Raw genomic sequence first — 14,920 nt, 5'->3', positions numbered from 1 at the left:
TCTGATCTGAAATAGCCCATATGCACCCAGAGTAGAAACTCTGTTTAAATATCACATAATGCCAGGCAGAGCAGCCACAGTCTTAACTATTTATCTATCTATCTATCTATCTATCTATCTATCTATCTATCTATCTATCTATCTATCTATCTATCTATCTGCATTAACTATCCAGGGTATAAGCAGTTTATCAAATCAGGGAAAACTGTGAAAGTTTTAATTACACAGTGCAAGCTGAACCTTTTGCCCTGTCACACAGGCATGTGAGAGTTCTGGGATGCCTGGTGGTGCAGCTGGGTGTGTTGTCAAAGCACTTGTCCTTGCTCTGACTTCCAAACTCACACCACTGCCTGCGTAAGCACATGCAGGTTTCTAAATAGAGCCAAGGAAAACAAAACTGCAGCTGAAATCTGCTTCTTCTCCTGCTTTAAGGAGTTATGTCTGGACTATTGATGGGCAGAACAAGGGAGCTAATGTATCCACAGACTGGGAAAGCACACCAGCAGGTCACTTTGCATCTCTGACAGGATCTTAAAACCGTGACATTATTCAGATTGCAAGGGACATCAGGAAATTTCAGATCAAACCTACAATCCAAAGCATGGCCACTTAGAACAGGATGCTTGGGGCTTGATCAGCCAAGGCTGAGGATCTCACAGCTTCTCTGGGCACTTGCTCCAGTGTTTGATTGCCCTCATGGTAAAAATAATTTTCCATTTATTTAATCAGATCTATCATGCAGTTCTGCAGAGATTGGCTTTTCTGTATCTCACTATCAGGCAGCTGTAGGCACCAATAAGCTTTTCCATGGGACTTCTCTGTTGTAAGGCTGAGCAAGCCCAGCTCCTGCAGCCTCTCCTCGCATGTTGTGCTCTCAGCTGCCTGCTCAGTCCAGTATGTCAATATCTTTCTTGCCCTGGAGCCCCCAAAGCTCCATGCAGTTCTCCAGGTGTGGTCTCACAAGTGAGAAATAGAAGGGACTAATAAATTTCCTTGACTTTCAAGGTGATCCTGTACGTAAATCCCAGCATGCTGTTGGTTTCCTTTGCCTCGAGAGCATGCTGCAACTCCCACCCCTGGTCTTGTCTCTTTTTATTCTAAAGCTGTTCCCAACCCATCTACCTAGTCTGCATTGCTGTAAGGGTTAGTCTGCCTCAGAGGCAGGATTTTTCTGCATTTGCCCGAGCTCATGAAGTACCTGGCAGATAATTTCTCCAGCCTCCTGAGATCTGCCTTTCAAGGACGTCCTGCCCCTGCTGTTGCAGCTGCCCAGCCCACGCCCCAGGAGAGAGCTGACATGCTCATGTTATTGCAAACCTCCCCAGACCGAGGTTCACTGAAGTCCACACTGCTGAAAGGGCACTCTGTTGTGTCCTCCAGGATGTTAATAAAGATGTTAGATGGTACTGGTCCCAGTACTGACCAGCTAGAATGCCCCTGGAAATTGGCTGCCAGTTCAATTTTATCTGGACAGCTGGGCTCAAAGGATGATCTGGTACACTCCTCACCCATTGCAGGTAGCTACCCAGTCCAGATCAGTGATTTGACTATAGGCTGTTTTAAAAAGAAATAAATTAAAAAAAAAAAACAACAGAGGAATCCTTTTATTTTCAAAGTTTGATCAATCCATGAAAGAAAGAGCAGCACATTTTTTTGCAAAGCCCAAATAACTGTACAGCTCGTTCTGAAGACAGATTATTTTTCCCAACAAAAAGGAGGTGCCTGTTGAAGAGAAGGAACCAGGAAGGGAGCTGGGACCAACTGTGGCCAGCATGGTTCTGCTGGCTGGTACCTTTAGAAACACACTGTATCCTTCACACTTCTTCCAGTGTTCATCTCCTTAAAATCACTGAACACCCAGGTGAGGATCCATCCAGCTATAAAGGACATTTTAGCATCCCTGAATGCTACGTCAGGGCTGCCCTGTATATTTCAATTTTCATTCACAGGACCTATGGAAGAAATGGAGCAAAACTTTGCAGGCGGGAATGCTGCCTGGGTATATGAGCAGCCACCTTTTCACTTCAGAGGAAATCAGGTTGTCTTCCAGTGAGTTCCAGTCATCAAATTATTTTATTGTTACAATATCATGAAGCAGATTTTATTTTGTGCACGTCAAGGTGCTCAAAGTGTTAGTTTTCACAGTATAGAATGGATGTGACAGCATTTGTCATGGAAGCACTCAGCAGAGTATGTTTCAACTTCATTTAGTTGTGCTGTTTTATGAAGTTCTGCAGTAAAATGTGCCAGCAAATTATGTTAGTTTCTTTCTGGTGATTAACTAATCATTCATATAATAAATAGCAGCTAACTACAAGAAAGAGATTTACTTGTCACAGATTAAGAAGAATGTCAAACTTTTCCCATTTCATGTAAAAAGGCAGAGGAAAAAATACTTCTAAAATGACTTTGCAACATGTGCTTTATTTTAAGTCATTACTGAATCAAAACTACAAGTATATCCTTTAAACATACCCTACCCACTCAATTACTTTTTTTCTCTTTTTTTTTTTTTGGACGTGGAAAGAAACCTACACTGCAATGGTAAATTTTCATGCTGCAATGAGTCATTTGCTTCATTAATAATAGCAATTAAAAAAAAAAAAGGACATTTCTCAAGCTCATATGTATGTCTATATTTGGGAACTTAAAAAAAAACCCGTCTCAGATGTAAAAATGTGACTTGGAATATGTAAACATTTTTGTATACCTGAAACACTGGAAGAAGAATATCAGCTAACAGCAAAACAAGAGTTGCCTTAAATCATTGAAATGGGAAAAAGCATGTCATGGGAAGCAGAGAGAAGCACACACTACTCAGTCTTTAAAGGGTTATAAGAAATGAAGTAGCACATTAGGTCATCGATTTCACTTTCTTTTCTCATCCAATGGAAAGCAGTAATGCTGAAGAGAATGGCCCAGCAGAACACCCCATAATTCAATAATTATTCTAGCCATTAGTTAATCTTGACGAAGTGTCAAGTTTCAGTTGCTTTTTCCTGAGAAAAGTCATTGATGTTTGGTGGAAATGTCTCCTGTGACTGTACAAATAAAATAAGGCATTTCAAGAGACTGTTACTTGTTTTCTGACTGGTTTTTACTTTTTTGCTGACAGAGGCTTGTCCACAGTGTCCTTTGTACATCAAAACCTCTACTTTTCTACAAATGGGTATGGCTAGAATGTCTTCAGTTCCCAGTGTGGCCCTGGGTTCTGGGTGTCCTGAAGGCTCGTCAGTGTCCCATTACTGTAGCTTGAAAGTCAGTGATGTACAACAGCATATTGCACAATCCAAACTGTGTGGCTCCAGAGAGGATTAAGAAGGTACACTGGAGTCATCTGTGGGTTCACTCCTTTCATTTCTCTCTAAGGTGTAATGGTTGTCTGGAAAATTAAATTAGCCAGACAAAGATGCAAACTTTTTGCTGATTAAATTACAAAGCAGTCCCCAGATTGTAGAGGAGTGGCACATTAAAAATAACAAATCATTCAACCTTCTTCACTGTTGATCCTTAATTTGAAAGGCAGCATGGATTCCTAAGGCTGTAGCTTCCAGGATTCCTTCAGTGAAAAATCATTGCTACCCAACTATAAAAGGCTTAGCTCTTAAGAGAATATTGTGCTTTTTTTCTTTTTCCTTTAAAATTCAGATTTAACCAACTTGATTTGCAATGTGATGCCAAAGAGATCAATTTGTTTTTTCCCTAGTCCACTTGATCATAGTCTCTGGTGAGCGATACAGGAATATTAGCTTGGCGTACAGGTCTTCCTCTAGTTCCAGTTCTCCAGTCTCTCGCACCAGGAAAATGTCAGTGCACAGCTTCAGGATTCGGTCTACATTGGGCAGCTCCTCAAACATGATGGAGTGAGAGATCCCACTGAAGAATTCACGGACAAACTTCCCTATCACCAGGACAACTGAGGCATACAATCCCATAATGCTGAAAAGAAAGAAAGGAAGAGTTCAAATCGTGCCTCATAAAAGGGCAGCCAGGTGTGAGGAAGCTCATCCACATGGCTTACTGTAGTCTGTCAGTGGGCTGAATGTCAATTTCTAATTAGGGTCACGTTTCTGCTGTGCCACAGCATGAAGGAAAATAAGATCTCTTCAAACACCTCACAAATCTGGAATCATAAACAGCTGAGGCTGCTGACTTAAATTCATTGAGCCCAGTTGCTGATGGTTGCGTGTCCTGACTGCTACAGCTTGGAAATCACAATTGGAAATCTGACAGCAGGTAAAGGCAAATAATCGGTCAGGTTTATATCTTATATTTTTTATTAAGGTATATGTAACTGGTGACAAACTAACATTTACCCTGATAATCTTTCTATGGGGACTTCCCCAAGATCCCACCAGAAGAGTGTATCTCCTGGGAATGCTTAGTCTCCTGCCTTCCTCTGTCTGTGGAGATGTATTTTATAACTCTTTCACACCCAGGGTCCTGGCTACAAGATTGGGAAGGTCACCAAAACCAGGCAGAGTTCAGGCAGAACTCGACCTGCAGCTGAACTAACATATTTTGAGTTATTTCTCTTCAGTAGGAAATTGGTGTGAAGGGTGCTTCTGTTTTTATTCCCACTGGAGAGCAGTTATCAGGGGTAATACTAACCGTGCAAACATTAATCCTTCTACAGATAATATTAATAGACGTGGATTTGAAAATCTCACAAAACCCCTTTTCAAAATGTTGTAATGCTCAAACACTCCAACAAGGACAAAAAATATACCCCCAATTCAGCAAATAGTCACTTCTACTTCTATCTTATGTACTTTATTTAATTTTATGTAAAGATTTCCTCTTACCCATAACCAGCCAAGAATCCAAGGCTTGGTGGACTGACTTTATCACTGAATATGAAGAGTTCAAGACTCTCATGTGATGTTTTATGTCTTTTCCCAAGCTGATTCAAAACCCACCATTCTTCAGATGCATTTTTGACAAGGGAAACTGTAATATTTTCCCACTTGCAGTCTATTGAAAAAAAGAAGTGTTAATATATATACAACAAGAATTGCAAAAATCAAACATTTTGAGACAGATACTTCAAACATCTGCATTATAAAATGACTGAACAATGCAGAAGCAAAATTCTTCTAATACCATTTTACATATGCAAAATTATAAAACCCAGACTTCTGGGTTTTTTCTTCTGCAAATCTTATCTGAATCTGCATTAAATATTTAAAATATTTCATATCACCTACATACTCTTCTGTACAACTGTCAAATAATTTTGGTATTTTCAGGCCAAAATATCAATAGCACTCATCACTTCTGCATTTCAGACTTATAGAAACACATTGAACCTGGAAAGGTAGCAGTCAGCTTTTGTATCTCAAAGGGAAGCCATCACCATAAACCATTTGTGTCTGATATAAAAGATATTATTCTCTTGTACCAACAAAAAGGGTGCTATCCTGTTTTATGCATACTGATCACACAGACAGGAAATGAACTCTGGTCCTCCTGAGAGTACATTAGCAGTGTATACATTAAAGCCCTTTCAAAGAAACTCTGATTAGGGACCTGAACAATGACAGTGAAGCACTCTAGAAGAAATAACTTATTTCTGCTCACAGAGCTGGGTTCAGAATTATTTTTCTTGATGAACCTTGACAGGAACATACTACATAGCACTACTACTATTACATTCAAACTCCAAATTTAGCCTCTGTTGAGAAAATTGCTCTTGGATAAAGACTTGTTCCTACTATTCCAACCCAACAGGTTTTTCACACGTATGTATGTGCATGGGTGCACGTATTCCGTATGTCTGTGAGTACCTGTATGAATTCTGAAATTCAATGAGTTATTTGAAGTGGATTCTTTGTAGCCAATAAGGAAGGAATAGCTTAGAAAACCACAAAAATAATGCAGTGTCATTATTTAAGCTGAGGAGCTGCATTTGCAGAAATGTCAAACTACTGACTGTTCATGGTAAGGTAGCAGGGAGATGTGGAGAAGTGAAACTTGTAATCACTTACACATAAAACAAAGGAAAAGAGTTCCTAAAGCAGACTTGAAGAAGATGGACTTCATCCTTAGAGTCCTTACTGTTAAATCCAAAGCTAGAATACATGGAGATGCATTTTCTGCCTTATACTGTAATACCTTATCTCTCCTCAAGCTTGCAGACACCACGTAAAAACCATTTAAAGTGCATTTAACACTGAGGTGCCCCATAGCAGCAGTGAATATACAAGTGTGAGTGCTGCCTTGTACTTCTTTAAGCTATACTCTGTTTTCCATGGTCTGGAGACATACCTTTCAATAGCTGCTTTATGGGTTTTGCCAGAGAATCACTAGGAGCCTTGATGTAGTATGGATACACTTCCTCTAATGTTCTGGAAAAAAATGAGAAATAAAATATTTCATATTTTTATACCTCTAAAATAATTTAGAAACACCTAACAGTGCTATACACAGTTCCCACTGATTCTTGTCTTAAGTTATATCACTATAGTGTTCAGGCGTCACATCTGAAAATTAACTGGATTTTTCAGCTATGTTTTTTTCAGAACTTCAGCAGAGAGTTCTGTCCATAATGTCACCATTCACACACCATGAATTCCACATAGCTGGGGCACATGTGTTTGCACGGAATGCAGACTTTTAATTTTGTTTCCCTTTAAAAAAAGCTGCTTTTCTAGTTAGCAATAAAGTATATAATAAAGGCAGCACATTGCCAGTAGTAAACAAGCTAGAAAAATATGTTGTGAGCACAGCTATTACTTCAGAATTGCAAGGTGTTTCAATAATAACACCTGAAAAGAATGAGAATTTTTCATTGGGAAATATTTTCACAGCTTTTAGGTGGATTTCAAAATTCTAAAGAAAGATATTTGTAAAAGTTCTTCCACTGCACTCAAAATCAAATCATCTTGAGTGGGAATAAATTACCAGTATCTAGAGGGAGACACATTTCGTTAAAAGCAGAGACACTGTTCTAACATTTTCTCTAATGACTGAAAAAGTCCAGGGAAGAGGAGCTCTCAGATAAATCCTGTGACACTTGGCTACATTGCATACACCAGGCTGAGGAAGAACAAGGGTGGCAATTGAAAATCCCTTCTGATCACTCCAACGGGTCCAAGAAAAGGTCAGCAGCTGAATTGTCCCAGCAGAGGTAGCAGAAAGCCTCCTGCAGAAGTATCTGAATTTCTCCTTCATGACCAAGTAAAAAAAACCTTAAATCTATAAAACTACTGCAAGACAGGCAAATGCAGCTATATTGTCTGCGTTACTGCTTGCCTTTTGCAAAGAGAGAATTATGAATTAATTAATTCTTCCCATAAATGAGAAAAATCTACCCTCTGTGGCCCTACATCACCTCAGGAAATATTGCTGTATCTTCACACAGCAGAAAAGAGGCATCAAATATTTTTAATTGCAGTGATCACATGTGCAATAGCAGTCTGTATGTATGAGGGTGTGTGGGTGCAGAAAAACAGCTGTGCACAGAAAAGGCAAATCTAATTTCTACCTACTAACAACTAAGAACCCCTCAGAGTTTTCACAATCTCAGTTGGTCTCAGTTTAAACTTTTCAACTCCTTTGGCCACAAATCAGATCAAGTGGCCTTCAGGGATGATGTGTTGGCTTAGCAGTACTTAGAAACTACTGCTGTAAAGTAGTCCCCAGTGACAAGGTGGAAGAAGAACCAGACTCTTTTCAGATCTAAAAGGAGTCACCACTGTGGTTAATGCTATAAAGATATATCTGTAGAATAATGTTTGATATCATATGAAGTGCATGCCTTGTGAATTTCCATCACAGGAAAAGATCTGATGTCAGAAATGACTGCAGATGTTACCCTTTGGCCGCAGTGATTTAACACTTCCTTGGCAATCTAGTAGTATTCAGGAGTAACAATGTGAGATACAGTCTGGATAGTTATTTAGAATAAAAAAATCTTCAATACAACATCCTCAGATCAAGTTGGACTGATGTAACTCAAAAGATGAGTTGAACTAAGAATATAGTGAACTTGTGCTTATCCAATAAATCAAAGAAAAGTTACTAATAGCTTCACCATGCTTGTCGTTGATGATCCTGTGTTCAGGGTCCTCTCAGCCTACATTTATAATAGGAAACAAGTTTTCACTTTAATACTACTATTACTTGGTTTCAGTGCTGTTGGCATCTGTTATTAGAGGGGGATAGATGGGCAGACAAATGAAACATTTGCACTAGCTTGACCACCTTGGGAAATCAGGCTTCAAAGGGGAAAGTTTGCATATAAATAGAAAAAGAAAATAACTTACACCTTTTCCGGTTGATTTTCAGCCATCATTGTAGCAATATCTATTCTGGTATGTTTTTTTAGTGGGAAGGTAAGTTTATCTGATGCTATTTCAGCCTTGGCACCAAGGGAGAGATTCCTGTTATAAGTAAAAGGGAAAACACATTGACAACCTTCAATGAGAACATAACCTAAGCTGGGTGAGGCAGCTGCTGGGGGCTGCAGAGAAACACCCATGGTAGATGATGTGCAAAGGCAGAAAGCCTTTGTAAAAATGTATGCTGCCACTGTGACACAACAGGACCACTTTCCTGCTGCTTGTGGCCTCCTGGGCTAGAAGAAAGGGAGCAGTCAAACAGAAGGTGACTGTGGTAAGTCCATAACATTTTCAGTCATTCACGTTCACAGCGTATCCCACAAGATCCAATTTGAGGGTGAAAAATGTCTCCTTGCACTAGTGTATGAATGCTTGTAGCCATGAAAGCATATGGGCAAACTCAGCAGCAGCACTAAAAATTAATGTAAGGCTCAGAAATGATGGAGTGATGTAATTCACTAGCTAATAGCCACTGTTTCTAGGAAAATAAGGGGGCGTGGGGGTGGGGATGTCAAATAAAGTTGCATTAAATTCATTATAAGCCTATTTCTGACTGTGGAAGAACGGACCCAGCATGTCCAGAGCTCCCACAGCAAATAGACTGACCTGCTTCTTGTGCATAGTCTTTCAACAATCCAGCTTCTACTTCCAAGGAAACATGTAAATAAGGAGGAACTTGGATTCCATCGAGTGATGACTTAAACTCCAATTTAATCCAGTAATCTACAGGAACCCCATCTGGCAGACAGTAGCCAGCAAATGACCTTGGTGACTGAGTGTGCTCTAGCCTGAGTGCAAAAACTTTATACTCCAGGCTGTCTCTTTCAAGAACTTCATTGTAAAGTCAGTTCACTGGGGCCAAAGAAAGCTCACATGAGCAAAGGTCTCAACAAAATGGATCTGTGGCATTGTTATGGTATTTGCACATAAAAATTGTTGGTGTCACTTCCAGATTCCCTTAATAAGAGGATGAAGAACTTCTGTTTGTATTTCTTCATAGGTTTTCTGCCTTAACTAGGTCTAAGTGAATACACTTTCCATAAATGTTAGCAAGGTTTTTATTAAGGCCCGTTCATTGGAACATTCCCACCTAAAACTGGCTAAAAAATTCTTGCTTTTTCTTCCTTCCTGTCAAATCCCATTGAAAATTCCACCTGGACATTTTAAATAATCTATTTGGTAGTGGCTCTACTTTAGTTTTTGAAAACTGCAGGCAACAAATGTTTTCATGGGTAACAAAACTGACTTCTCTCTGTCTCTCTCCCTCCTACCCTCTGTGCTTTGCTCTGCCATACAATAGAATTTGCTAAAGAACTAAACCAAAAATACACTGTGAAACTGTTCTACTGAGCTAATGCTTGGCAAATGATCCATCCACCTGATAATAACTTTGTTTAATTACCTCTGAATGGTCCATGAAATAACTAAAGTGAAATCAGCATCAAAGTCTGTAAGTCCCTGTATCATTTTATTTCTACTGGGAGGGCTGATGGTCCATAAAGAGTTTGAATTTCCCTCCAGGTCTGCTCGAGTTATATCTTCTCTTGCATAGCCCTCTAGAAACTGCAAGGCAGCCTGTAGGTGCAGAAGAGGAAAAGAAAATTTCAGTGCAGTGATATTCACAAGACACAGAACTACATTTACCAGTCAGACAGGTTTGTAAATGTTTGATTAATTGTAAGTGCAGTGCTGCACACTGATTGTTTTCTTCAGGTACCAACTGGGGCTTGAGATAGGAAGGGGAATCAACAAAATATAGCCAAGCTAAAAAGGCAAAACAAAAATGGCCTCATTATTTGATGGCCATGTTGACTGAAGTGAGTCTGAAAGTTCATGAAACAAACTCTGTAGAGGGTATTTAAACTCAAGCTAAAATTTTACGCTGTCTTTTGTTAAGTATCTTTCTGCATAGAAAAGTGTCTGCAAAGGATGAACCAACTAGAACCATGTAACTTCCAAATGCATCTAGGTTACAATATTAGTGCCATTGTACATGGGCTATGTGGTAGGATCTAAGATCAAATTCTAAGATCAAATTCTTTAATGAGCTAGTAGCAAGCACTTCTTTTAAAGTTATATCTGATCAAATGTTAGTTACATTAGCAATACAACAGCTCCTACTAACTACTAGTCCTTTTCCTGAAGAAACTTGTGGAAACTGGGCGTGTTGCTCCATTAAACACTAAGACTATGCTTAAATATTTTTTTTTTTGAGATTTTTATGTCAAAAAATTTCTAGGCTATGCACACTTTCTTTTGACAGCACCACCATTCCCCACTAGAAGGTGAAAGATGTGCACTCTAGAAAGGAGCATGGGGCTTAAAAGTGCATAAGGCACTGCTTTGTCCCCACAACATGTTTTCTTTGGCAGTACACAAACAGCATCGCATCTCCCAAAGGTTTGGGTCATTTAGAGGAGAGGATTTCATTCAAACAACAGGACAATTAGGGTTTCTGCATTCCAGGATTTTGTGCAAAGATGTAGCTTGTCTCACCAGAACCCAGCACTGTCCTGACAAATTATGTGTCTGAACTTTTTTTCATGCAAATCCTCTTTATAGAAATAGCTTCCAATTGATGACAGCACTGATGACCACTTACAACCACACAAACAAAACTCACAAAAGGCCTCCATGGAAACATACACACATTTTTAAGAAATGAGGTATTCTGCTTTTCACTTACAGTGTTACCCCTATAGCTTCTCAGAAAGTCATTGAACTCACTCGGATCCAAACTTTTGAGCTGATTCTGCTGAGCACTCATGGTAAAAATAGGCTGGGAAACAAAAGAACACATGCTTATCACATTTACTTCACATTGGCTGCTACATACACAGTCCAGCATCCTGTGCATCACAGTCCAAGACAATTATGGCACTCAATTCAACGAGACAATGCTATAATCTCCTTCCTCTGAGATGCAAGCTGCCTACAATTACCTTATATCTATCATGTGGACCTGTAGAATAATTTATTCAGTTTCCATTGGCAGTAGAGGCTGGTTTTGACTTGAAAATGAGGATAATATTTTGCATCAGTTATAAACTAACATATTCTTAAATCCAAAAGGTTTAAAAAAAAGGTTTAAAAGCTATTTATGGAAGCTTGCCAGGTACCTTGCATAAAGCAGGAGAGCTCAATTCAATGGAAGGAAGAAGAAATAGCACAAGGAAATATAATGCAAAAAACAGAGTTTGTTTTTAGTGTTTCATCTTTTTTACCTGATAACCTCCTAAAGTTATTGTGATTGATACATCTAGAGGCTTGTTGGTGATGCCTGCAACAGATTTGATTAAAGACATGAAGAGCAGTGGGAACCAGACAATACAAATCAGCAAGACGATAATCATGCCACCCATTCCATACTTCACAACTTTCTTTTTCTTCTGGCCTCTTGGTTGGGGATATCTCTGCAAAAGCAAACAGCAGTATGGTAATGTCTCTTCTATCAAAGGTACACTTTATAAGATTTGATGAGTGAATATGTAATGATCATAAGGCTTCCCATCTCATGTGGTTATTTGCTACCCCATTGTCACGACAGCTATTTTGAGATTTTTTTAGCCAAACCTGCACAGACACCCAATTTCTGATGGCAACAGAGAGAAGTGACAAGTGAATCCAAAATGTGTGTCCAGTGTGAAAAATATTGTAGACCTCTGTGATTTTGATTCTTCACAACCATAAAAAAAGAAGAACTTAGGTAGGATAATTTGATTTTTTTTTGTCTAAGCGCTAGCATGAACTCACAAGAACAATATATAAAATAATAGCAGAAACAGCGATACAACAATTCGTTCCAAAAACTGCTATTATGAAGGACCCACTTTCTTGTATTTGCACTTCTGAAAAGTTCTATCACAAAACTCCTTAAGGCAGACTTCCTCTCACAGGTCTTGAAATGCTGCAAACTGTATATTGTGGCAGATGGGGGGAGCAGGAAAACTGCTTGCCAGCAACTGACAAATACAATCAGTAAAATTTCTGATATTGGCTACCTCCACATTCATTTCACACCTCACTTACAGTATTTCTAAGAGTTCACAGGCTTGATCCAATCTGTTTCTACACCGACTCCAATTAACTAACGTTAAAAATGTTGTTGCTGTTCCTAAAGTCTGGATACTGCTGATGTAACATCCTTCTCTTTCTTAGCTTCTGAGGACAAAAGTGACCGCTTTTCTTCTCCCTTCCAAGCAAATCACATGGCATGTCTGTTCTGCCTTGCCCATAATTCCTGTCCTCCACTATTTGCCTCATGATTGAATGCTCTTAATACTCTCGCCATCCTGTAAAATGTCTTACTTTCACTGTAATTTATTTTGGTGTAATTCTCTTACTGTGGTTTAACTCCACAGTGTTTAGTAGCCTATCCTCCATACATTGCATACCACATGTGCAAAATAAATATGCACTGTACTGCACTGCACCTCAAACACCCCAGGAATCTGGCTTTCAGGAAATTGTTCTTGCTTTGCAACATGAATCCATAAAGCCCTAGGAGAATATTACATTTGTAATACAATGCTTTATTTAAAACCAATTATTTACTTTTCAGAAGCAGTGTATTAAGTCATTTGTCTCATGCTACAGAATAGTATTTTCATTAAAATATCCTATCAAGATTAGCAGGGGTATTATTATTATTATTATTATTATTATTATTATTATTATTATTATTATTAGTCTGGAGGATAGTAGTTCAGGCACTTCTAATGATGTTATAGAACATCTCAGAGGGACTCTAGCAGTCGAAATACTTAGGCATTCCCCTCAGTGAGAGAGAGAGAGAACAGAAGTACCTTCACCAATACTTGCAAAGTTGTAACACAGTTATTTTTCTGTATGGCATTAGAACGTACATGCCAGCTTAGACATGGGAATCCTCCCATGTCAGATCTCTGCTACACATAATGTGAATTGTAGCATAAAAAAATGTGGTGAGATAGAGAGTCAAAGTAGAGCTGGGTTATTACTTCCCCAACTCCTGAAGTTCTTCAGAACTCCTTCCATTCATGGCAGAAGTGGGAGTCACAGAGAAAAAGCCTATATGCATGATTTGTGTGCACTGTAGCTCTGAGTTAATCTACGTGATATACTTAGAAAGCCATTGCCGTTAAGAGACAGGATTATAATAAAAGTAGAAATACGTCAGTAACACTTAAAAGTAAATCCACTTCAATGCAGATGTAGAATTTCTGACTGGTTTGGTCACTCTTAAAATAATGTTTAATATCTTTTTAAAATTGGCAAAATGAGCAAGCATATGGTTGCAATCTTTATAGCAGTTACAAAGAATCCAGAATTTGCAAGTTTAATTTGAACTGAAGCTTAAATGATTTAAATAGACTGAAATTTCAGTGAGACAAATGGTGGGTTTATCTGGCCTGCAGTTCAGTTCTGGATGTGCAGGGACTCTCCTGGAATAAAGGAGCCAGCTGAGTTCTCTCTGCAGTTACATGAACCCAGTGTCCCTAAACTGCAGGGCATGAGCTCTTGCTTCTACTGTGCTTTCTCCTCAGCTGCAGCTTCCCTGCTACTCCAGGTTACTCATTTAGTTGTGTGTGACTGTGGGAATACCAGGACTTCCAACCCCAGCCTTGAAACCCAGGCATGCAATTAAACCAGCAGGCACATGCTTCTGGAGTTCATGTTAATGGTGGAAAAATCAGCTGGGCACAAAAGAGAAACTGTTTGAGGTTTCATTCACAGCAGCTGCCAACTAACATAAAGTACCCAACAGTCTGGATATTTCTGAACACAAGTGCCAGGCATATCTTCCAACAAACTTTTTGTGGTGGATTCCTCAATTGTTTAGGGACTCATGATTATTTCTCTTCCCTCCTGCATGGGGGAAGAGAAGGTCTGAATCACTCATATGGGGTTTCCTTACTTTTTCTGACTCTCGCCAACACTTCAGGATGAATATATGAGCATAGATATCTTCAACACAGATCCAGCTGGAAAGACTGAGAGTGGTATCAGTCCAAACCCAGTCCATTACTGCTCTCAGCTCGGTCAAAAATGGAACCAGGCGGAACCTGAAGGGAGACCACAGCAGATAACTTGTCAGAAACAGGGGCATCACATCAAACAAGCACAGCACGTGTATATATGACAAAAGGGAGAATTAAGACAGCATGAAAAGAGATTAATTGGGGATTCAGTAAACACAAATACAATCACATCCTTGTTTTACTCTAGATCTTGCCAGGCCATAAATGTGCTTATGCATCATTATGTCCATAATTGTGACTGAGCCCCTGATGGAATAGTACAAGATTTCCTAGATTCCTCTGACCTGGGAGGGAAGCACATGGATGGGGCTGCAGGAGCACATCGGAGAGGAGAAGCAGGATGGTGGGATTAATTTTAGACCACTAAATGTTGCATGGCATCTTTGCAGTAGGTGGGCAGCCCTCTGCTACATATGGAACTGGGCTTTGTGACTCAGGATTAAACAGCAGAAGAAGGTGGGAATCAACAGCAAATCAACGTGCAATGAGCAGCTGTTCACAGGGCATCATTCCCTTTCCTTGTCCCACACTTTAAAGAGTATTTCATGTGAGGAAAGC

The 14,920-nt window shown here is 39.4% G+C and overlaps 1 protein-coding gene across 1 annotated transcript in view; it reads right to left on the bottom strand.

Moving 5' to 3' along the window:
* Positions 1-1,586: 1,586 nt before the first annotated feature.
* PIEZO2 (piezo type mechanosensitive ion channel component 2) overlaps positions 1,587-14,920 on the bottom strand; it is a 285,292-nt gene continuing 271,958 nt past the window's right edge. Inside the window, exons 49-56 of the mRNA XM_066546251.1 lie at positions 14,239-14,386; positions 11,567-11,755; positions 11,029-11,121; positions 9,745-9,917; positions 8,268-8,384; positions 6,268-6,347; positions 4,806-4,974; positions 1,587-3,939 (exon numbers count right to left, since the gene is read on the bottom strand). Of these exons, the coding sequence (XP_066402348.1) occupies positions 3,687-3,939; positions 4,806-4,974; positions 6,268-6,347; positions 8,268-8,384; positions 9,745-9,917; positions 11,029-11,121; positions 11,567-11,755; positions 14,239-14,386 (1,222 nt within the window). The 3' untranslated portion in view covers positions 1,587-3,686. The remainder of the gene's footprint in view (positions 3,940-4,805; positions 4,975-6,267; positions 6,348-8,267; positions 8,385-9,744; positions 9,918-11,028; positions 11,122-11,566; positions 11,756-14,238; positions 14,387-14,920) is intronic.

This window comes from Molothrus aeneus, chromosome 1, assembly GCF_037042795.1.
Source record: "Molothrus aeneus isolate 106 chromosome 1, BPBGC_Maene_1.0, whole genome shotgun sequence".
NCBI lineage: Eukaryota > Metazoa > Chordata > Aves > Passeriformes > Icteridae > Molothrus > Molothrus aeneus.
The sequence above is the reverse complement of the archived record's forward strand: the minus strand, read 5'-3'. Positions and strand labels throughout refer to the sequence as shown.